Source organism: Triturus cristatus, chromosome 12, assembly GCF_964204655.1.
Source record: "Triturus cristatus chromosome 12, aTriCri1.1, whole genome shotgun sequence".
Classification (NCBI taxonomy): Eukaryota; Metazoa; Chordata; class Amphibia; order Caudata; family Salamandridae; genus Triturus; species Triturus cristatus.
This window is the reverse complement of record NC_140595.1, coordinates 114,591,487-114,617,278: the sequence shown is the minus strand read 5'-3', so window position 1 is coordinate 114,617,278 and position 25,792 is coordinate 114,591,487. Positions and strand designations below refer to the sequence as shown.

The 25,792-nt window shown below is 44.2% G+C and overlaps 1 protein-coding gene across 1 annotated transcript in view; it reads left to right on the top strand.

Annotated features, from left to right (window-relative positions):
- Positions 1-25,792, top strand: part of NPR1 (natriuretic peptide receptor 1) — a 735,215-nt gene that overhangs the window by 168,381 nt on the left and 541,042 nt on the right. Inside the window, exon 2 of the mRNA XM_085639850.1 lies at positions 12,712-12,911. Within this exon, the coding sequence (XP_085495976.1) occupies positions 12,712-12,911 (200 nt within the window). The remainder of the gene's footprint in view (positions 1-12,711; positions 12,912-25,792) is intronic.

Here is a 25,792-nt window from a genome sequence, read left to right as displayed (position 1 = left end):
AAAAAAATGGCTGTATTTTTCAGTTATAAATATGGCAGCATTTCCACCAGCCACTGGGAGCAAGACACCTGCTGTGGGTAAGTGCAACACTTGAAATGGAAGAAAATGTAACTGCAGAGTTAACTTTACATTTATATGCAGTACATAAAACTCATCATTTTAATTTTCTCCCATTTCAATGTGTCTTTACAAACAGCAGGCTAAGTGGCCTGTAGACATGGTGCCATATTTATAACAAAAAAATACAGACCTTTGTTTAATTGTTAGGAATTTAAAGTGAAGAAACATGCTTCATAAAACATTAGGACTTAATTTAAAGTAGAGAAAAACATTAAGACAATGTTTAATTGAAACATTTTTCTTCACTTTACATTTCTCCCATTTAAAAGAAATGACGGTCTTTTCGGTTATGAATATGGCACGGTCTACTAGCCACTGGGAGCAAGATGCCTGCTGTTTGTAAACGTGACACTTTGAAAGGTTTTCACTCAAGGTGGCAGCATAGGGTAAAAACTCAGAGCTCAATCAAGCAGCTATTAATCATTAATAGATCAATTCAATACTTTATTCAACAATTAAGTTGTAAAAGTGACAAAACAATATACATAAAATTTCAACACGTTTTTACATTTATAAATCAAAATATAAAAAAGCATATGATAAAATAACAGTATGCATGGGTACATTAACGAACCAACCTATAAATATAGAAATCTGGTCAATTTCCACTAAAAATTACTTTGACATTTGATCAATTTAGACCGAATGGCCCACGCCCACTTAATGTATTTTGCCATTGCAATAGAAATTGTCGGGCTTGGATCAGTTGACAAAATTCTCATGGCTACCTCGTATTTTCGGGTTCCCAACAATCGGCAAACAGGTAATACCCATTTCTTACGTGGAACGGTATAGAGCGGACAAAAGAGGACAAAATGGCTCATAGATTCATGCTTGTCTAAACATTTCGGGCATCTGCTTTCTGACCCCACTACCCAATGAGATGTAAATGATCGCACCGGAAGTGAGCCTATCCTGAACTGGAAAAAAAATTTGCGATCAGAAGGAACTTCTATTAGGCCCCAATACAATTCCAGTCTGGTATCGGGTTTGAACTCCAGAAATCTGCCAGTTAAAGTAGATGAGCACCCCTTAATATATGATTCTAAGCCAATCATCTCCCAATAGCTATTTTTCAAAAAGTCTTTTGAAGGGAAGTCTGCATTAGAGGGGTCATCCCAAAGATCTCTCAGTCCCATACGATATAATAATGATTTTAGAGATTTCAACCATTCGATCCTATGAGATAGATCTTTTTCTATGATTTCCTTTAGTCCCATTGCATAATGGCTAAGCTCATCGGTTGTCCATACCCTGCGCCAATATAACAAAGGACGCAGATAAGCTACGTCCTGCAAAGATTTTAAACCAAGATCGCGAAAAAGGGGTAACAAAGGGGTGCTCTGGGGGACACCAACAGCTTTCCGAATATACTCCTTTTCCATAGTATTCAAACGCTGTGGGTTTTTGCCATACCCCCACAGCTCAGACCCGTATAGAGCCGAACTGCGGATCTTCATCGTATATATCTCTAAAAATGGCTCCATTGGCTGTGACTGCGAGGCTTTAAACCGTTTCATTAGAATACCAGACTGTTGTTGGTATTTTAATATCGAGAGTTCTATATGGTTATTCCAGTGCATATTTTTCTGCAATGTTACTCCCAAATATGTAAATGCATCGACCTGTTCTAATGGGGATCCATTCATAAGGATTGCACCTTTGAATGGTCTATACATTTTATTGGGTCTAGGACCGTTGAGCACCATGAACTTAGTCTTTGCAACATTGATTTCCAGTCCACGCGATAGACAAAACTCTTCGAAGCGCCGCAAGGTTAACTGGAGGCCAATCGGAGTTTTCGAAACCAACAAAGTGTCATCCGCAAACATGAGGACCGGGACACGAACCCCAGCCAGAGCTGGGGCATCCGTGGGGACCCTGGAGAGGAACTCTGCCACCCCGTTGACGAAGAGTGAGAACAGGGTAGGTGCCAAGACACAACCCTGCCGCACACCCCTCTCAACGGGGAAAGGTTCGGTAACCTCTCCGGGTTTACCCCAGCGTACCCGAGCAAAATTGTCCTCATGTAAGCGGACGACAAGTGCCAGCAACTCCGGCGCCATACCCAGCTCCTTGAGTACTTGCCACAGTTTGCCACGCGGGACCAAATCAAATGCCGCCCGCAGGTCGACAAATACTGCATACAAGACACCTTTATCTAAAACCACTGTCCTCCAATACAGCATTAAAAATCTAAAAACCTGATCAATGGTACTGGTCTTGGGGCGAAAACCAGCCTGTAGAGGACTCAGGATATTTGCATCCTCCATCCAGGACTGGATTTTCCCCAACACCAGCCGTCCAATAATTTTTTGTATGGCGTCTATTAAGCTAATAGGCCTGTAGTTGCTAGCCAAAGACTTGTCACCTTTTTTATATATAGGGACTATTTCAGCGCCTTTCCAAGATTGTGGTATTGCCATACCCTGAGCGATGGCATTGGCCAGGTAGGCAATGTAAAGGCGCCATCTCTGTCTATCATATACAAACACGTCTACAGGGATTAGGTCCATACCTGGAGCCCAGCCTAAATTTACAGTATCGAGAGCTCTGTCAACCTCTTTAACACTAAAAGGTGATTCGCTATAAAAAATGGGTTCATATACAAACTGACTATCGTCAGTAACCTTAGCATACTGACTTTTAAAAAACTTTATCCAAGCGTCCTGGGGAACAGAATTATGTGGGCTTTCTATAACTTCCCCCCTTTTCCACTTAAATACGTCCCAGAACTTCTTTTGATTCTTTCCGCTACACGCGATCTTAAGGTCTTGCCATTCACTCTCCTCCCACTCCTTTCTGGCATTCCATAATACCCTCTTATAGTTACTCCGTGCCTGCTTTATTTTGCTCAGATCCTTGGATTTGAGCGCAGTTCCTAGTTCTTTCCGTGCTTGCTGACAATTATTATTAAACCAATTCTCTTGGTTTTTTTTGTAGGATCGTTTTGCTAAAGTTTTTTCGCAAAAATAATTTTTAAGTTTGGCAAAAAACGTAGTGTGTATATTCTCTACAGTTATATCAGATTTGCTAATATTACAATCCGTCCCTATTAGTGACAGCACCTCATCCAAACTACTTTTTATTTTGTCGACAAGATCGGGTTGCTGTACAACTTTTTCCCACTTCAGGTGACGTTCATCATTTGTAAGCCGAACAGGCATACCTTCCATGACATTTACATTTGCCATACATTCTCCCATGCCTGATCTAAAGTAGGCTACTAGTGGGTTATGGTCACTTTCAATTCGAGGTTTTACCATCATATCCTCGAGACCATACCACACCCCAAGATGGACCAAGATATAGTCTATAGTGCTAGACCTAACACCAGTATCAAATGTTTTACACCTTGTTCTGTCAGAGGGTGTCCTACCATTTGCCGCCCTCAGTTGGTTGGTCAGGCAGAACCCCTTTAGGTGTAGGGCAGCCTCAGTCCACTTGCTTACTATTTTAGTCTCGAGCTGCGGGATACCCCATCTTATATCCTCCTCTTCCGATAAATGCAAGTCATGGTGACCCAACGGTTCGAAGGTCGTGTTGAAGTCACCTGCTACTAGTGGGAATATATTAATAGATCTTGATTCAACAAGAGAGTTGAGTGCAGTTACCACCTCCGACTTTTTACCCCCCGGCAATCCTCTAGCATACATTATAAATGTCTATGCACGAGTTTGATGGGAAATTTACTCTTATGCCTAGGATATCATTATGCTGGTTTTGGAAAGGATGTATTTTGCACTTTAGAGATTGTTTAATCCATATGACCAAACCACCTACTGGACGGCCCTTTGGCCTTTTGACTGCAGGGACATAAAAGTTCAGATAACCCGTCCTGAACACTGGCTCTACCGACCATGTCTCCTGGAAGAGGCAGATATCATGATCATCGATGAAATCAGTCCATAAAGGTGACGCTAATTTGGATCCTATACCAGCCACATTCCAGGATAAAAATGTTGTACATCCTGCAGCGCCCAGGTTCCTTTAGATTGACCTATATTCGTAACAGATGGCATTACAGCTGGTATGTCCTGTCCAGACATGAGGCATGGGACTTGCTCTACATCTCTAATAATGTCACTTGTTATAACAATCATATTTAAATCGCTGTCAGCTCTAGGGTTCACCATTCTCAACATCTCAACCATTTTATTTCCATGGGCTATCTCAGGGGCTACATACTCCTTTACAAGACTGGAGCAACCACTGTTACACTTCTGTCAATCACAATCAGACAGACCAGACAACACATCATATCGATTAAAGGACCTAATGTCCCCCATTGATTGACCCATGCGCATATCTTTCCTTCCAAATGACTTTAACAAAGGTTGGGATGATGGAGCGTAGAAGTAAGATAGTGGCGCTGTTCTAACTGGGGATCAAATGTCAGCGATCTGGGACCATCCACAAATATAATCAACACAGTGTTTATCCCTAAAATTGATAATGACGCAGTCGCCCTTAATTGTCTTAGGTTTGCTGCCCACCCAATTTACCCTCCTGGCAAATAGGATTTCGGCTCGCATATTGCCCGGCAATGGCCGTTTAGTGTTGAGCCAAAATATACATTTGTTTTTTAAGGCCCAATATGTTTCCCTGGTGCCATTCGCCAAAGGTGGGACACCGGTCAGAACGACTACATATGGGGCAGCCTCGGGGGGGAGATGTATATCAATCAAATCTGAGGGGGACTGGGCCAGGGATTGTGCCTGCACGGACTGTTCGACATTGTTTGTTGAGGTGGATAAAGTTCTATTTGTTCCACCATCAGCTGGATTAGATTTTGGATTAATTTTTCCGTTTTGGTGGTTGACTTCTTCCACTGTGTCGCATTGTTCTGTTGGCCTTTGTGTTTCGGTATTTGCAGCAACATTGACCTTAACTTGGGTATTCTTAGTGCAATTGGATTTGCTGCATCCAGTTTGGTCATTGACACATCCCAGTTGGCTATTCAGGCCACTTCCGTCAACCCGTTGCCGCGCCGAAGACCATGCCAGTTCCATGCACACAAGTCTGCTTTCGATTGACCCTAGTCTTTCATAAATAGGAGCACATGCGTTTTTTAAAATTGTGTCCAATTTTTTCCAAAAAGCTTTGTCTCCCTGGTTCACGGGGTTACCCCCCTCGAGTGACGGAGAATTTTGTCTTCCTTCTCTTATAATAGTTTGAGGACATAAAACAGAATCTGATCCTGAGCTGGCCATAGGACCAGGATTCGCCTTTTTAGCTGCCGTAGACTGTTGGCCGCCTCTGCGCTTCTTTTTCCCGGTTAGGCCTGTATACTGTTTAGCACAACCCCCGTTGGCGCTACTTGCGGAGCGGGTCTTAATAGTTGTTAAAGGCTTAGATTGTGATACGGCAATATCTGCAGCTGACCCTTCCGCCGTGACACCCAACGTTTCAGGTAGGGGGGGAGTGGATACAATAGTTGCGCTGTTAATAGATCATTATCCAGCCCATGCTTTCGTTAAAAAGAAAAAAATACTTTGATCAATGTACAAAAGCTAAATACTACACATGAAATGCAGAGGGCAAAATAATACATACGCTCATAAAGGGTGGAGGGTTGTTGCTGGGGGACATAGTCAACAGTATAAATCACAAACTTCGACACACTTGCAGGTAAAGGCATGGTGTTGGAAAAACTGCCTGAAATTCAATAAGAAGCCCTGGGGGCTGGTGGGCCATGGTTTGTTGTAGCTGGGGATACAACAACGATGCCGGTGAGGTAAGGCTGGCTTCTGAATGACTCATAGCTGCCCTGGTGCCAGTTAATGCTAGTGTTGTCCCTGCAAAGTCTTAGTTGTGCACTGTACCTTTAAATAGAGGATCACAGGTTTTTTGATTCGGTCCGCCTGTCAGTAATCATGGTGTGAGGCTTCAACAAGCGTGCCCTCCTGCAAGTACCATGGAAGTGCGGCAGCCCTGACTCTGCCCTGGCCTAGCCGACTTCAAAGACGACATGCAGGGACTCTGCTGTGCACACTCTCCCGAAAGAGGATGCCTTACGAGCACAAGGAGGGAGGCCGAACTCCTCCGTCTTCTGCCAGGGAAAGGAATGTTGGTCTTCAGACCTTCATTGAACTCAGGCTAAAGCCCACCACCCAAAAAAACACAAACAGCCTACCTGAGGTCATGGTGGTGCTCTTGTAGAGTGTAGTAAAGATTCTGCTGGATGCAGCTGGGATTTCTTTGCCGCCAAGCCATCTTGGGTGCTTCTCCTTGTACACCGCTAGTAGTCGCTTTCTACTTTGCAAGCCTCCCCCCGCTCAGGGGAAATCATAAGTACAGATTGTAGGAGCAAGTAACCTCTCGCCCAAGGGCGCTCTGCAGGAGGATCAGAGTTATAAAGCTTCACTACACAGCCTGGCAGTTCCAGATCATTCCTTGGGCTACAGTGGGGCAACTTCCAGTTCTGCTAGCACAGCTCTTTAAGGTCCTCGTCTTCTAGGCAACCTTTCCTTCATGTGGGTATACCTCTAGAACCCCTCCTCAGAAGTAGGAAGCTTTCGCCCTTTAAGTTGATTTAAGACAGCGTCTCCCAGCAGGGTTCAGAACTTCCAAGTTTGAGTTCCCAATCCTGGAATGTTGGCCTCCCCCCATTCATATGAGCTTCGATCAATTCAAAGAACCCAGAAATGTTCCCTAGTTTTCTACAAAGTCACATCTCTGTCTGGAAGGCTCATCCTCAAGCTCCATCTTGTCAGCTGTACACATGCAGGATATCTCAAGTGGATTCATGCCTGCACACTGTTAAGCACCAGGGACAAACTCCTGCCCTCTCTGCGTCATTCACACAAAGCAAATATACCTGCACACTTATATCCCTTAGGTATGCACACAAATTATCGAAGTCAGAATATTGATGGTACTAAATATCGAGCACAAAATATTGCAAAATAATAGACAGATAAGTCTAGATTTTCCATACCTACATCCACATATATTTACCTATGCGGAACATACATCTTCAAGGCACGTAGATGTGTTGTTTGGAATAGTAAATCTGTACTTCCCTATACGCACATACCTTTCGATATTTTTTATCTCCATATTCTGTCCTCAGTATTGTACCACAACATTTATTTATGTCAATGTTCAATAGTACAATCATCCCAGATAAATTGAGCGAACGACCTGGTCCAAAGGAATTGACAGAACTATGTAAACAGGAGAGGCTGACAGGCAACTCTCACACTGAAGGTAACAGGGAAAAATACCTAATCCTTCTATTACAATCAGTGGCTGCCACCGCTGCCAGTCCTTCTCAACCAGTAAATATTGAGAGTTGCCACTCACCGGAGAAAGGAGTACACTTGGTGTGTCCCGCTAGGACACAGAACCTTGATCTGGATCTAAGGCCATTTGACAGACGTACTCAGTAAACTTGCATGATTTTGTGTGCGGAGACAATTAATCAAAACCTACAGAGATCTGTAGCAAGTGGAACTCTGGGCATGGGTGCATTTCTGTCCCATTACAGTGCAATCTGGTTTAGCCTTTGTCTACACTATTGTGAAATTAAATATGTTTTGATAGCAAATGTACAACACAATCATGCCCCACTGCCATGGTTGTTGTTTTATGGAAACAGTTGGAATGGCATAATGCACCGTTGCCATGCTGGTTGTATCTCATACATTGAGCGAACCTAGAGGCACAAATATCTGTCAGCGGTAATCAGTCTTTCTGCACCCTGTGTAGAATCTTGACATTTAGCATACTCACATGTACTATTAGCCAGCCGCAGCCCGTCGGATAAGAGCGGTGGGGCAGGGATGAGGAGAAATTCGACAGACGACTACAAGGGGAAATTAAATAAATACATGATTTTCCCTCATCGTCGTCTGTCGAACCCCCCCCCCCTTCCCGCCCAGCCCCACCGCCCAGCCCCACCGCTCTTACTTGCACAGGCCGCGGCAGCCATTAGCTATGAAGTCCCATTAGCATGCCTTCTTTAGCTGTTGTTTTAGAACATGAATAAGGCTTCCATTGAAACGTAACAAAATGCTCCAAGACATACTTGGGCAATGCCTCTGTTGCCTTTTTTGGTAGTAGAAGCCATACGGATAAGACTACATTCCACACACGGCTGCCTTATTCTTGCCTGCACCCACACTTCCAGGTTTCCAGACACTTCTCAGCCTGACTTTGTCACTTGATCTTGAATGTCATACATCCGGTTTTCCCCCATCGGAAATTGTAGTCTGAGGGGAAGTGTCCATTGAAATTGGATTTTCTTATCAGTGAGCTCCCTGTGATTGCTCCTAATTTTTTCGCTTTTGAAGTGTGCTTTAAATCAATTCCTAAAATAAATGACTGCATGAATTAATGTAGCATATTGGAGCTTGTTGGTTTTGTACCATGTTTAGTTTTTTTTGTTTGATTTGAAAGGGTATATTTTTCAGGGGCATCTCCTGGTCTACCACGCTTACCCACTCTGAGTTCCCTTCCTATTCCCAAGTTTCACACCAGGATTCTCTTAACAGTTCCTTAAGCAAAGCCATGGTAGCCAATTAGATCTTCTTTTCCTACACCTAATTTCAAGTTCTATATGTGCATGTTCTCTTCTTATCTTTAGACGAAGCTTATTACATGTCTATGGACCAAGAAGTAGAAGTGACTTACTTAGAAGGTCTTATTATACATTGCATTGTTTAGCAGATGATACTTGCACATTCATGGCCAGGAGTGTGAGAATAACAGATTATTAAGGGCCTAATTATGACTTAAAGGTGGTCTGGCGGGCGAGCGGAGTGGTGGTGCCTCTTTCAAAGGCGGCTGTGCCTTTGAAAAAGGCACCACAATGGGAACGTCACACAAGGTTCCTGTATGGCATGGTCTGTTAAGTCCATGCCTGCAGGAACGGGTGTGCATGCACACAGGGGGGCACGTGTTGTGCCCTCTTATGTCATGTATTTATATAGAGCTTACTACCCCTGACGAGGCGTCAAAGCACTTTTTTCGGCGAGTAGCACGCTACTCCGGAACCCAAGAAGGATTAGTGTTGAATTAGTACAGTGAAATATGAAAGTAATTTGAGTGGTGGATAGGTTAGTCAGTTATTTGGATTCAGAAGGATAGCGGAGGGATAGAAGAGGGAAAAGGGTTTGCATTTATATAGCGCTTGTTACCTCTGATGGGGTGTTGAAGCGCTTTTTTGGTGAATAACACGCTACTCCGGAACCCATAAAGGATTAGTGGTGAATTAGAATAGTGAAATATGAAAGCAATTTGAGTGGTGATATTAGTCAGTTATTTGGATTGAGAAGGAATAGAAGAGGGGAAAAAGGTTTGCATTTATATGGCACTTGTTACCCCTAATGGGGTATTGAAGCACTTTCTTGGGGAGTAGCACGCTACTCTGGAACCCATAAGGATTAGTTGTGAATTAGTATAGTGAAATATGAAAGTAATTTGAGTGGTGGATATTAATCAGTTATTTGGATTGAGAAGGATAGCGGTGGTATAGAGGAGGGAGGCTTGCATTTATATAGCACTTGGCATCCACATGGCGTGAGGCACCATGGGGCCTTGTAGGGCCCCATTGTTTCTTCTCCACCTTAGTTTTCATTGCGATAGAACTACCATGAAAACCGCGGCAGAGAGGAAACTTGTAATATGCTTGGTGGGGCTATGGCGGTCCCGCCAAGCATATTGCAACCTTAGGACTGCTGCGCCACAGCGGTTTCCTGGCAGCAGCAGCGGTCCCATAGCAGTCCAACTGGCAAGTCGTAATGGGGCAGTCTGACCGCTAGTGTGAAGGTTGCTGGACCGCCACGCCACCACAAGTCTGGCGGTCCTCAGACCGGCAGACTCATGATTGGGCCCTAAGTTCTCTTCTCGTGTTTAGGGCAATTTTGTGCCATGCCTAAAAACCACCCGATAAGGTGTTTCTGTCCTTCTCATGTTCAGGGAAAGTTTGCTCAATATTTCTGGACAAGTGTTGAGAATCATTTACCACCTCAGGTGTTTTGTCTTTCTTCCAACACTCACTAAGGCTTGTCCACTCTCTGCCTATATTTGTCATTGGCTTGTGTCATTGTCCTTCATAAATGCTGGCCTCTGATTCATTAATAGGCTCGTTAGTCCCTCCTTAGTACCATCTTGTCTTCATTTGTAACCTCCCATGAGGACTGGCCCTTTTACTTCGGTTGTTACATTGTGAGTCTTTTTCAGTCTGTAAGCACTATTTTCTTTAAATAGTTTCTCCTACTGCAGGCACGACATGCTTTCCTGCAACATTCAGTGCGCCATGTGCGCTTTCACTTTCTAAGCAGCCCAGGACAATGGTGGCCGCTTCTTTGAATAGGTATCGCATTTACAAGAGTTTGAGCTATTGGCATTCTACATGACAATGCATTTTATTTATGTGTGTATTATCAAAACATTAAATAAAAGGCATTGGCATTTACAATGCCAATAGCTTAAACTCTGGCAAATGAGAGACCTATTGCATTGCAAATGCTTGTTTATTCAGCTCCTGATTTTCGGGGGAGCTTGTTTTTTCTCTGTTGCTGGGGTGGGAGACTGACTGATCCAAGATGTTTGCATTCCTTTTTCAGGCATAGGTGAAGCTGTCCATGCCTGAAAGCTGGGGTATACGATTCACTGCTCCCTTAATCTGTTTACGTTCTTTGCTCATAAAAGCTTGTTCCATGTTTACTGGCAAGAAATGCCAGCAATTGATCTCCTAAGTTCTTTTGATCCCTTCCCTTGTTCAAGCGAGGCTTGTTGTATAGCTGTGGGCCAAAGGGTCAGATTGATTGATGTCTAGAAGCCGTTCTTCTCTTTTCGCCTTTTTAGGTGGACGTGGCTCCTGAATATCGAGTAGGGAATATTTATATATTTTAATATGCTAGGTAGAGGTGGGCAAGCCAACAAATTAACTGGGAGAGCTGGGCCAAGGGCTAGCTGGGCTCTAACAGCCTGTGCATGAGAAACAGATGGCATCTAAAGCATGCAACAAACATCGTATGAAAATATGATACTCTCTTTAAAATAAAAAGGTATTGATTTCACATGCAGAAGCTTTTCACCTTAATACATCAGATCATTTTTTTACAGTGTACACCCTGAATGCACTATTGGAAGGTGCGCTCATAAGTGACAACGAAGAAAGAGAAGTCTCTTAAAAACATTTGCCTAGGATCACACATTTTGGTCAAGTTGAGAAGCCAGATTTAGTCCCAAGACTTCTGATTTCACATTGTGCAATTCTCTCACTAGATGGCTACTTCTTTCTTTACTTTTAACCCCAAAGGCGTATTCATTGTTTTTAATTCTTGGTGCATGATGGTAGAGTGTTTGTGGCTAGCAGAAACCACACTGCAATTTGGCTCGTTTTGGGTTCGAGGGTGAAAGACGATCTTGAGCTGAGCCAGGCCTTTGGCTCGACCCTTAAGTAGCTCACCCACCACTAATTATAGCTATGTTAATGAAAAACCAACAAGTAAAAATGTATAGAATTTTTTATACCAAACTCCACACATGCGTACCTAGGCAGTATGTATGTATGTATTAATAAATCATCAAGATAGGTAGAATAGGAGTTAAGAATAGTAAATCTATACTTCCCTGTGCACACCTATCTTTCGATAGTTTTGACTGTGATATGAAGGTATATCAATATTCCCTACTTGAAGTTTTAGACTCCAGCCTTCAGGTGAAATTTACTGTGTAGCTGTAGGAATGAGAAAGGTTTTGTTTTCTGTGAGCCAAGGTGGGAGAAGTGCTGACCCATTAAGAATGGCCTTTGTTTTCTTCTATTTAGGGATGTCCTGCTCCATGTCTGTGATCCAGGGTTTGGGAATGGCTTATCTCCTAAGTGTGACTTTTGCTTTCTTCTTCTGTTTGGGGGAGGTCTTGTTCCATGAGACAGGACATGTGAATGGCTAAACCCCTAGGTGTTTTCTATTTTCTTTTCATACAAAGGGTCTGCTTCTTCCATGCTAGAAGGCTGAGGTGTAAATGTCTGGGTAAGATTCATATTTTTCCATCTTGTTTTGTGATAATGTGCGGTGTGAGAGGCTGAATGACTACTCTGCTGCCAGCAGTTTTCTGCGTTTTTGTAGTCTACTGAGTAGGTCAGTTTGAGACTGTCTGCATACTGAATGTCGTATACGGTGTACACTAAATGCCTATAAACAAATGCCTTCCTACCACACTAAGCAGGTTTGGACAAGGACTTGGGTCCCTTCATAAGACAGGCGACACTGAATATAAGCTAAAATACTCATTAGGAGCGCGGGTACCACATGTAAACAGATGCAAGCGCACCCTACTTTTGTCTCAAGAACCCTAGTTAAGGTAACACAGCCTCTCTTTGCTGATCGGGTACCGGTTTGCTTGATCCACTGAACCCACATCCTTGGGGGGTGAACACAAATGGAGAAAGAGTTGTGGTATTGAAGATTACTACAATATATTATGATAGTGTGGCTTGTTTCGCAACGTAAAGGTTGCGCTGTTAGATTTTCTCTGACGAGCTTATTGGGCTGCTGATTGTAAGGCACCTTGACTATCACTTTGGATTGTTCACTGTTGTTTGGCCTCACCTTATCGCCTACTTTCTTTTCCTAGTTGTCTATATCTGCTGCACCCCGGACATTTTCCGACAGCTCATGCTGCAAGCCTGGAGAGAGGGGTTGAGCAACGGCGACTATGCCTTCTTCTACATTGACGTCTTTGGAACCAGCCTCCAAGGCTCGCAGTTCCCAGACCCCGAAAGACCCTGGAAACGAAACGATGCAGATGACGCCATTGCCAAGGAGGCTTTTAAGGTAAAATTTGAAGTCCTACTTTATTTGGGGTTTGCCTGGTACATTCAGATGTTTCACTGGACTGGTGCCTCTAAATGTGAAAGTGATCTACTCTGCCATTGTCTATTAAAGGTGGGCACACGCAGACAAAGGTTAAGCAAGTTTGTTTTAAAACATAAGTTGACGATAATGGCACTCATTGAGTGTCCGCGTGTCCCATCTTCCCTGAATATAACACACACAGACTCAAAGACCTCACAGGCACACTCCCCAATCCCACATCCACCTGCTGCTGTTGTCCTCAATTTACTGCAAACCACATGCCTCTCCACAAAAAGATGACAAAACCTCTCAGACTATATAGTGAGCAGGAAAAGACACCTCAATAATTCATGGTCTTTAAGGTAGAAACACCTCTCTTTGGACTATCTGCTGCACCGGCCGATCATGAAATTCATTGTTTGGAACTTGCTTGTAACTAAATAGTCACTGTTTTTCTCCTCTCCACTTTAACTTCTACCATAAACTCTAAAAACTTAAACTTAACTAAAAACTAGGCTTTGTACTCTTTAACAGATGTTCCCAGGCCCTAAGATCTTGGAATTCTTCAGTTTTCTCCTCCATCCTCAGACTAACCGCTATCAGCGCCTTGACGCCTTTGGACATTTGTTTGCACTCTATGTTTTTTTTAATCATTTTCTTCATTTCCCTTACAAAAGGAGATCCCCCGTTAGATTCCATATGCAACCAGCACCAGACCAGACACACAAATTGTAAATCAGTTCAACAGCTTTAAGAAGCTTCAAAGATTTATTTTGATTTTTCTCAGTTGCAGCCTAGCATCTCAGTCTTGATCAAGTCACCCACAACAACTGAAATCCTCTTACTTGGAGGCTGGTTCGCCAGACAAATTAAACCCACTGCCTCCCTCCAGAGTCTTCTTGAATTGAATCCTGATACGCCTCCTCATTTGCAGCCACTCTCATCACTCTACCCAACCATCTCAGGCACAACGTCATTTATTTTCCAACATTAACACTGAGTGCCTTAAACGAAATGAGACTTGTTACCATAATAAGAAAACGAGAACTATCAAACTACTCATTCATTTTTCACAACTTGTTTTTGTGAAAATAATGTGGTTACATGTTGTCTTTCAGCTAAGGAGCCGAGCCCAAAGTAGCCAAGTGATCTACATTACTTTTTAGATCAAAAGTCCTTTAACATGTCTCAATGTATATTGATGTAAGCATGGTGCATTAATCCTTTTTTAATTCAAATCAATGCTCAAAAAATATATGAAGTGTTTTGCACTGGTATTCCTACAGCATAAATATTATTTTTAGAAACATGGCTGCCTTCATATGCAAATAATTATTAAGCCTGGATGTGAAATTCTGCTCCGCTCGCGGAGTTTGCGGTTTTCCCACTCCGCGTAGTGCGTGGTGTTCCGAAAAACTCCGCTCCGCGTAGCTGAATTTTTTTCATCGCTCGCCAACGTTAAGTTGCCGAGTGAGGCCATTCGCACTGATTTTCCAGCATGAGACAAACACCCGGTGCTAAAAATCAGCGTGAACAGCACGACCTAACGCATTCCGCCTCTTGCGGAACTACGCGGCTGAGTTTTTTGGTCACAACGAGGAACTCCGCCCAAGCCTAATAATGATTCTCAAATATGTGCAGAGAAGTGCATTTGTGAAAGTAAAATGCATGTACACAAAATTATGCTCAAATTCCCTGCCATTTAAATGTGGCTGTTGTTTCTCATATCTTTTTGCAGTATGTGGAGGCTTTTTCATGGAGAGAGTAGTTTACTGTTTATGGAACTCACAATTGTGTTCCCTTCCTGTCTTCGGTTTTCTGTTCTTTTAGGCCTCTGATTTTATTCCCACGAAAATGTAAATGTACTGATGATGGAAAATCCATGAAATGCCATGAGGTATTTTTTGTGTACAGGCAGACTGGTAGAAACAAGTGGTTAGTGAGCACCGGTCCAATACCAGTAAAAAACTAAATAAAAGCGTTAAAATATAAATGTTTATTTCCAATGGGAACATTTTTTTTCATTAATTGCACAGAAGGCCTGTGAAATAATACCATATGTAACACATGCACTCAGGAGAAGCACTTAACTCCCCAAATTAGCCTTTAAAGTTGGGAACATCAAATTACAGAATCCCAAAACCCAGCCGCGGCCCGTGCAGGTAAAAGCAGTGGGGGGTTTCGACAGACGACCACATAGGAAAATTAAATAATTAAATTTCCCTCGTGGTCGTCTGTCGTAATCCCCACCCCCACTGCTCCTACCTGTATGGACCGCAGCAGCAAAAAACCAATGCCAAGATAATGCTCTGCCTGCAAAAGGAGTGCTGAAGCTTCTAGTACAGTTGCTCATAGTGAGGAAGTCTATTTATTTGTTAGCAGTGTGCGCACCAGTGGGCAACACAATATCCCTGATGTTTATACACAAATGAGGGGAATAGGCCCTAGTGGGGTATGACTTCCTCCGCTAAGCTTGTGCCCCTGTCCCTGCTGCATTACTTTCAAACCTTCTACAGGTTCAGTTCAAACATCTGTCTTCGAGCTAGTCTTACTCTGTACAGATGAAAGGTCTGCTACTGATTAGTAAATTTTGCTTGTCTCACTTTTGGTTTGAGTTTCTGGATTCTGGTTTGACATCGATGTGCCCACCGGGGTCTCCCCATGTATTTTTATAACACCCAATTGGACTGTGCGATCGCCCAAAGTGAAACCCCCATTCACGACAGGAGGTGGCTGTTGCTCCATCACAAATACTAAAGAGAGAAAGACGCTGGAAGCAGATGAAATGCTCAAGGGTGGGGATGAGGCCTTTTTGGCTGTATCAGGCGCTCATTGAAACCGAGCTGTATGCAAGGTGTCCACTATGAAGAGATATTGCATGAAATGTAAGGTTGGTGATTCCCTGCAGAAGCCGGTAAGGACTTTCAGGCTTTCCTGACCTTGGAGATGACATGGAGCTGAACACAAAAATCTGGCCTACACCGGTGTGGCTGGGGTTGGGATGGATATAACTAGGATCTGTCTACCAGTGTGGGACCGAATCCACATCTTGTGATGCTAGGGCGAGGGGGGGGGGGTCTCCCTCGTACTCAATGAAGGCAATATGGAACTCACATACTCCAACTCAAGGACTCTACATTGTCTTGTGGGAAAACCCCATCTCTGCGATCAGTTAGTTGGAGTTTGGCTGTACATGTCCCAGAAAAAAAATGCTGTAAATATTCTCTCCATCTTGTCTGGATGGTATTAGAAGTTTTGAACCTGGCCCCCAGTTTGACTTAATGCTGTTGTGGAGTCCGAGATAACTATTATAACAAGCATTTGCAATGCAATAGGTCTCGCATTACGCGAGTATCCGCTATTGACATTGTAAATAACAATGCCTTTTATTTTTGTTTTCGTTTTCGTTTCTAAAACAAATAAAAGGCATTGTCATTTACAATGCCAATAGCTTAAACTCGCGTAAATGCGAGACCTATTGCATTGCAAATGCTTGTTTGTTATTCAGAGCAAGAGGAAGTTCGGTCAGCTTGCCACTGTGTCACAACTCGCCTTTACACCTCGAGAAAAAGCAAGGCAGGAAGCGGCCTGTGTTGCACCCTGGGAGAGGCCAGGTTCACTGACCATTATGTCTGTTGTGACATCTTACTTTGTTCTTGTGTCCAAGAGAAAACTAAATGCAGACATTTAGGGAACAAAGGTAAATTTACTAGGCCTAGGAGCCTGAAATGTTTGAACTGGAGACATGTAAAGTTGTGTAGCCTGGAGTTGTTTTGTTAAGTTGTGTTGCTGAGTGAGAAATGTCGGGATGCACACGGCCATTCGAGATGACCAATAAAAAAGCTGTTCTCCATGACACGAGGAGACTTAATTACTGAATCAGTGGAGCTTTTGTTGCGCCACATGCAAGCAGGCGGGCGCCTTGTGGCCTGGTGATGACGCAATCATGCTTGTATCTGGATAATCGCGCAACCTGTACAGAAGGTCTGGTCTTCAAAATACGTGGACCAGACTCCAAATCGCAGTGCACTTTACATCTCATTGTTAACAAGCCCGGACAGACGGACATCGTGCGCCTGACCTGGGGCTGGCGCCGGTTGTACACCGTGACCTCTATTGGCCCTTGGGATGGGAGGAGGGGGGAAGAGTCCTTTCTCTTTCCGGATGTATGACAAGGAATATCCCGGATATGGCAGGGTAAATAACCATGGCTTAGTAAACTGTGAAGGCCCTCTAAGGTGCGCACACACTTATGTGCCAGTGACGCGCCAGCAAATGCACGGGGGCAGACACGCAAACTTCATCTCCTGAGTGTGTGTGTGGGGGTGGGGGAATGCAGCTGGCTGATAAAAGCACAATGCGGGGGGAGTGTGTGCACGCTCCCGCCCCTCTCACGCTGATAGCAAGTAGTATAATTGTGCGTGACAATGCTCTGGGCCACTTGTTAATTAAGGAGCCCTCCCTCTGCATGGGAAGGGCGCGCCTGCTTTGGGGGAGGTGCGCGAGTCCCGACAAAAGACGTGCGAACTCTTGAATTGTTTTTCAGGGTAAGAAGGAGCCACAAGCATTGGCATAGCCAATAGGTCTCGCTTTTGGGACCTTATAAGTATTTAGTTATGCAACTGTTGCATAGTTCAACACTTATATGGTCCCAAAAGCGAGACCTATTGGCTATGCCAATGCTTGTTTTAACCAGGACCTGTGAGATCGATGTTGAACAGGGTACTAGATGTTATTATGCTTGCCAACAAGCAGGCGTCGGTTTCTATCTCGCTTCTCGAGTGCCTTAACCATGTGATCTGGCTAGTGATGAAACGAAACTGAAACTTTGATACCCATTCAAATACGGCTGCAGGGAAAGTATTTGTTGGAGATCGGTCTCGAGGCGGATGGCTTGAAGAGGACTGTAAAGTACGTGTTCTTTATATTATATGTGTTTTTTTTTTTTTTTTACGAAACGCTTCAATACTGCACTTCATGCGCCGACAACCGGGAAACGCCGGTTCACCCACATTCCCATTCTAAGGATGAGGGAAATGCCTCTCATAATGTTTCCCAGCGTCCAACTCACTTTCATTCCAACACGGATGTGGCATAACAGCTTTAGTTGCCGGTTTTGGAGCTGGGGAACCCGGTTCGAATCTCCGTGTCAACTATTTTGTGATTCTACGTAAATCTCTTAATCTCCCCGTGCCAACAAAAACATGAATCCGTCCTCTAGTAATGTAACTGGTGGTCATGTAAAGCGCTCGAATACCTTCGGGTCGAGTTGGCGCTGTAGAAAACTGAATTGCTGTAATTGCTGGTGAGGAAATAGAAGGTTCTCAAAATGGTTATGCAATTGAGAGGAGCGTGAAAAGGCGACGTTTGATAACATTAGAACGCAATTAAAGAACGGAGTTTGTCATGCAGAGTTGAAAGTACATGTAGGATAGATAAGGCAAGAGTGATAAAAATAGAAACCCCTCACTAAAGTACTCACATTGCTTCCAAAAGTAAAGGAGCGCCGCTTCAAGGTAATAACAAGCATTGGCCGCACGCGCGCCTCGCGCTTTAAGTTTAAAAAAAAAGACAAGCCCGGCGTGGCGCGCGCGCGCTTGGGGGCAGGGGAGCGCATTCCAGGAGGGGGAGCGGACCCTTTGAAGTGCTCCTAAAAAGCAGATTGCATGACGGCACGATGCGCGTGATTGTGCGCGTCCTAGCCATGCAATCTGCTTTTTGGGAGCACTTTCCAGCCTGCTCTCTATAGTCTCGCTTTGCGATCGCTTACGCGATAGCAAGGCGAGACCTAAAAAGCGGAGGCCCTGAGGCATTTAGCAGATCAGCCTCTTCATCGCTAATGTGATCAGTCAGTCACCGCTGTCACTGTGGCTCACCATCATCATTTTACTATGCTAATGTACGATTACCTTTATGGGAAGCAACCCTCATCGAAGCGGAGTCCATGCACATTGTGCCTTCTGAGACACTTAGTAGGCCGAGGCCCAAGTTGCCCCCATCTAAACTGCTGTTTAAGTTTTAGGTGTACATATTCTATTGTGCTGTACAATTTATATAGTACGTCATACACTACAAAGTGCTCAGATTATTATTTAATTGCTGGTTCCCTTTCAGATTATATGGTTAGAATGGTGCATTATGTCGTTTTTCCTATGAAAACATATTCCAGGGTGACTTAGCACATACCCATTGAGTTACTGAAGGTCATTATTGGGTCTGTGGTCACCCAGTTGGTAGGCTTGTTAAAAGTATATGATGTTTTTACTAATCCTGAAGCATGAACTACATAACCTGACTGGGAAATAAAGAAGAGAGAAGCAGAAAGGCCGCGTATAGCGAGAGGAGTAAATCCAATGAAGTAGGTTTTGCTATTTCAGTAAGAGAGAGCTGAAAGAGGGAGTTATGATGCTTTGAGGATGTATCCCTGAAGTGCTCCAAAGGCCTGTATGGTCCATAATTTAGGATAGCTTAATCTGCTGAAAGTAGAGATCAATTGTGCTTCAAATTCTTTTCCATTAACGTTTTAAAATAAAATTAATGTGTTACAATGGAGTCGCATCTGTGTGATGCATAACATAACCATCACACCAAAATCAATGGCATAAGGTGTCGCTATTTTTCCAATTATTGTAAACTCTGCCCGGACCTAACAAGAGTAAAGAAATACAAACCTGGTTGGGGGGGGGGGGGTAGAATAGGGGATGCCACCCTATTCTTCTCCTACCGGGAGAGAGACACTACTCCTGGCCAAACAGGAGACACTCCCCAAGCCCCCTCTCTTGGTTCCCTCACAGAGTCATGCGAACTCTAACGCGGGTGGACTTTAGTCCAGCCACCAGCGCCACACTGCCGAGGACACACCATATGTCGCTACATCCATAGCTGATTTCTCATATTCCAGAGTCCTTTCTCTTTGAGGGTCCCTCCCGGGAAGGACCAGGAAGGACACCGACTCCTCCCGCCTCTGCGTCGCCACACTCGCAAGACCCCAAGGTGCATCCTGGCGCGCGCGGAACGTCCCTCCTCCAGGCCCGCTCTTGGCACAAAGGACAGGAAAAGCGTCAGAAGCGTCGCGCGCCTTCCGGCAGCCCGGCTGGGGCCAGCTGACGGCGCGCGTGAGGAGCCGAGGCCTACGCACGCACGCAGCCCTTCCGCTCACACCTCTGCTCCTCAGAGATGTCTGCCCAGATAAGGCCCCGAGCGCCCTTCAAACGTGAGTGACTTCACTGCCCAGCCCATAGCATGGAGCAGCAGCTCACGCATGGACCTGGGAAACTTGACTGGGCTGCCAGCCAGTACCCAACAACCTCCACGCAACTCGAGACTCTCAAAAGGCGCAACTTTTCCATAACAACTATTTTCTTTACTCCCTGGAGCTATCGCGTACCAAATCTCTTTTTGGCCTCTATTCCTATAAGTACCAATCTCTTCAGTTCACTCCTTTTTTCTTCCCATCCCTCTTTACACAATAAATCCCCACACAACTGTGCTCTGTTCAACCCACTGAGACACAGATTTACTTTTGGGCTTAATCCGCTTTTTGCTATGCTTTACACTTTTCTTTACCAGTGGGCTATATATCCCCATCTTACTTCAACGAGTGTGACCAGAGGCGGGTAAGCATGCAGGGAACTCATGGATGAAAAGTGCCTCAGAATGGCTGATGTTCTTGACAAACCCATGGGACTGAAATAAACTCAGACACTTTCATGCCTAGGAAAGTCTGGTTGAGCCACCTACAATGCTTAATTTGAACTGGTGGTTGCAGGTGGCGCCCACCAGCACTCATGTTTAGGAACCGGCTCTTATCTTTTCTCGTCAGGCTTTAAGCAGGAGGGAAAAGATACACAATGAGGAAAGGAGAAGGAAGCGAAAGATAGAAATACAATGACAAGGAGAGAAAGCAGGAATGAAAAAGAGCTTGCTAGAGTGAGATAAGGAGGTAGAGAGTGTCTGGCGGTAGATAAAAAAGCATGAGGGGAAACCAACACTACTCAGCCTTAGTTTCGGCACATCGTCACTGCCAGCCGTGGATTTCTGAGCAAACCTGTGGGTTCCAGCACTTATTCTTTTACAAATTAAGCACTCACCCAACGTGTGACTGACCTTGCACCAACTCCACTGTCCATTCAGGGACATGCGTAAATACAGAAATGCCCTCACATTTGGACATGTTCAGTATTCCAATCTATGGAGCAGATTTATCAAGGATTTTCCCCTGTGCAAAGTCAAGTAAAGTAACGCAATGCAGCGAAAAGTCTTGGAAGGTATGCTTTCCAGCGCAAAATGCTCTTGTCTCTGAACAAATTGAGCTTTGCTCTGCTTTGTGCCACTTTACGTAAAGGAGGTATTACTTGGGTGTAACTTGGGCAGGTCAGCGCAAGCATCCATAGTTTTTGACACAAAGCCCGATATATTAAGACAGGCACACAGAATTTGGAAGAAAGTGCTAACTTGGAGAAATGTTTCTACAGACATTCCACACATTGCATGTGAGCACTGTACAGCACACTCCAATCTGTCAAATGTTTTACTGTTTGCCTATTCAGAGGATTTTTTTCTGGAAAGCTGTGCTTCCGGTACAAATACTATGCTAGACATCACATACTTACCTCTGCACCATAGTGCAGAGGTGGTTGATGGTTCTGGGCACCCTGTTTGTGCACCGGTGCCAGGAATGAGAGTAGCAGCAGGCCACTACTAATAAAATGGCGTTCTCCCTTTTGTGCAACGCAGCACAGCAACTTTGGTTGCTGCACCACACAAGCAAATAATAAATATGCCTTATGTGTCACCTAAACAGAAGAACAGTAACCACGGGTTCAGAGAGAGTGCAGAAAGAGGGTAGCTTCGGAGCTCGGACACTTCAAATTGTTTATGGAGGAGCAGCTGCCATACTCTGATGCAAAAGCTATGCGAACAAGAGCCTGGACAGCTTGTGCATATCTGATCAAGTGGCTGAGTCACACAGCCGAATATTGAATGTTCTTCGCTGTCCCGACATCTCAGGGCTCCAGCAAAAAAGATCAACTAGGAGAAGCTGTCTAAAATGGGCCACCTTTTCTCTCATGCAATTTCGATCCACACACCTGAGCGGGAGACCCGTCAACTTGAAACAAATGTCTGTAAATGGAGGGGTTATTCGAAATAGAAGTCCGCAACTCCAAAGGGTTATCAGGTTAATTCTTTTAATCGGAGTAATAATGTATTTTTTAAAAGAACACAGTGGCAAAGAAACTCAGCCACATATTGGGCGTTTTCACCACAGTCACAAGCTTGACAGAAGCTCTGGGTCTGTACATTTACTGTGAGGAAAGCCCATTGTTATCTTTAGTCATTCCAGGGAAAGCCCAGAATATTTTCATAAACTCCATTCCACTACAAGATCAGAACAATACGAATAGCCTTATGCCAGGACCAGGCCGGCTACCTGTTGGGTACTGGTCCTTTAACTGGTCCTTTAACGGTTCCTCTTCTACCGCCCAAAACTGCTCCAAGTGGTTCAAATTGGAAGCGCAAGATTCAGGAAACTACTTGTCTCCTGCTCAGTACCCCAGGGCTCCATCAGGTCTTTGGGTGGTGGATCCATTGGGCATCTCCGGGCATCCTTTACTGATTTGTGGCAAGTGCATATGGGTGTATTCCACGTGTGTTCTTTAGTATTAGCAAACACCAAGTCACAGCAGCCTAAAAACACTGGGTCGTTGATTTTGGTCTTTAAAGATTGTTTGAAGTAACTTTGCGAAACTCATTTAAAGAACTGACTTCATTTTTAACCCATGAAATGCCATGAGGCCCCTCTGGCAAGACCCACAGGTCTTCCCTAGAGTAACATTAGTTATAGGGCTCAATGTTAAACCTGACTTGTGCTTAGGACCTACTGACACTTTTGAGGGCAAGGGCCAGATGTACGACCTTACCAATTTGCGAGTCGTGAATTGCATCGCATTTGCGACTCGCGAATTGGGATGCACAAAAGTGCATATTAATGAGGCTGTTGCAATTTGCGACCCCATTGGGAATGGCTGGCACGCCCAGGGAAGGTGGCCTGCTGTGGTCAGCAGACCACCATGTCTGGCACTGCTTTTGAATAAAAGCATTAAAAAAAAAATGCATCCCGTTTTCCTTAAAGGAAAACGGGATGCATTAAAAAAATTAAAATTAAACTTTTCAGTTTCATTTTTTTAAGGGCAGGCAGTGGTCCCTGAGACCACTGCCTGCCCTTAAAAATATTTTGAGAGCCACTCACAAAGGGGAAGGGGTCCCCTGGGAACTGCTTCCCGTTTGTGAGTGGTTCCTGTGAAGGGTGGTAAACTGCGACTGTTTTGCGACTGCAATTGCGATTGCAAAACAGTCATACTTAGCATCAGGAGTCGCTATTAGGAACGGACGCCCTTGGAACACCCCTTCCTAATAGGGAGTCGCTAATCCTATATTGCCAGTCGCAAATTGATTTGCGACTTGCAAAATAGGTTTAGTACATGGGCAACACATTTTTTGCGGTCGCAAATGGGTCTAAAACCCATTTGTGCCCGCAAAAAATGTTAGTACATCTGGCCCATAATTCTGTCCCAGAGAATACTAGACACTTCTAATATACACTAAGGGTTTTATTCCAATGTTGGTGTCTGGCCCACCGACATCCACAGAAGCGGTCCAACTGCCGGATTATGATCCAGTGGTCACAGGCATTGGGCGAAGGGACCGATCAAGGCTTTTCCGACGGGCTCAAGGAGCCCATCGAGGCAGCGGTGGGACAGTAATCCCTACAATAGGGGTGGTGCCTGCTCAGGAACCGCCATAGGGATTATGATGTCCGTTTCTCTTGGCCTGTACATAGTGGTATAGGCAGATGGCAAGGAACTTTTGGGGCCCTTAGCAGGGCCACCGCCCCCCTGGGCCTTCGTAATGGGACTTTGGGGACACATGTGGTGCCCCCCTCAAAGATCCATGCACCTTGTACCGGACACCATGTGGTGCCTGGCACATTGTGCATGGGTGTTTAAAAATATGCCCTTTTCAATTGCAGCTTCTGCTGTGGCCCCTTTCAGCTGCAATTGGAAAAAGCATATTTCTGACCGCTCTACTGGCAATTGCATTGTAATATGGGGGAGGGTTGGAACTGCCGACTACTAGTCTGGCGGTTCTCCCAATGCAATGTCAGTCAGACGCTCATTCGAGCGTCATTGTAATGAGCCCCTAATTATCTGTGTGAGGAATGTAGAATATTTTAGTTACACATAATAAAGTCCTTTTGTACTAACAAGTGGAGAATGTTTTGGACTTCAACATTATTTTGAAAAAGTATGTGTAAACTGTTTCTGAGAGTCTAACCTAGCCCTAATTCCTTGAGTAAGCCTTTGCTGCTTGACCCCGCTATCTAGTGAGAGTTACTTGCTAAAGATGGTTATCCAGATGGCAGACCTACCAAAGCAGAGGTATACCGTATTAATTGTTACGGTTACCGTCCATGAACTTCTTATTGCCCTGGGATTCCAAGAAAAGGCCTCATAGGCACCAAGTTAAACAATTCAAATGGTAACATAAAGATAAATGTGAGGAATTTCAAGACTTCTTTCAGACAAAATCTCATTAATAAGAGGACAAATTATAGCTTTATTTTCAACGAACGCTGTTAGAAGCCCTACTCACTAAAGCCAACCAACTCACGAATAAAGTTTGCATTCATCTAGGAAAATCAAGTATATAACACAAAAAAAAAATGACTCCCATATTCTACTATGATGACTGATGGTAGTCAAGTTAGCGAATAATGTATTCCGTTTATTCTGCATATCGTAGTGTAAGTTGATCAACGACTCATTGAAAGAAGGCATATTTTCGAATGCTCCAAAAGTTATGCAAATCACACCACTACTAACAAAGCCTGAAGCAGACACTAACCAGTTACCATTCTCTCACTTATCTTCTATGCCTGGGGAAAGCCACTGAACAGTGTATTGTCAACAAGCTGGGGACACTTATTGGAATGGAGAATCTCCTAAGACTTACCAATAAGGATTCTACAAAGGTTGCAGCACAATAAAGATCCTGAATGACTTTCACCATCTGTTGGAGAATGGCGATGCCCATGTCCTGAGATTTTACACGCGAGAAGTTGGTTTACCTCCTCGAGACATCATTTATTTACATACCCTGGTACTTCTCTGGCAAGGTTTGGAGCCAGATCATCTCAATCTGTAAAATAAGGAACAGCTTCTCAGTCCTGGTAACTTCAGCTCACCTTGAATTCATCACGTTTGATTCTCCAGGAATCTTTTATGGTCCCCACTTTATTCAATAAATCCAGAGAGCTTCCAGAAGCCTTGGTGGAGGAGTCAAGCATTTCAATGCACCAGCGTGCTGATGACATCCATGCAGTGCTTAATTTGTGCCGGTACTTAGCATCAGCACTTATTTCGTAACACCGGCACATATTTAATTCAGTCCATCACATGGTGGCGCTCTCACTCTATTTCTTTTTAAAAAAAGCAGATGCGCAAAGTGTTAATCAATTAAATATACTACTAAAAGTAATAATAGTAGGGTGCTTAGCCCATTCTCAAAGCTGTGGGTTGCCTAGTAAAGTTCAAATTGTAACATTTGTAGGACGGTAATGGCAAATATGTGTCACTGGTACTGGTATTTGGCAGTACTGGCTGGGTCTGAAGTGAGACATGCAGCAGTGCCTTCCTGAGAAATATCTTGGGCCCTGGCACTTACAAATGAAGCACTGCATCCATGTTACATGAAAGCAGCATCTTTAGACGACATTGATACTCGTCCAACCTGCCTGATAAATCTACAAAACTGATACATCTACAAAACTGGATGACAACATACTCCATAATGCTAAATCT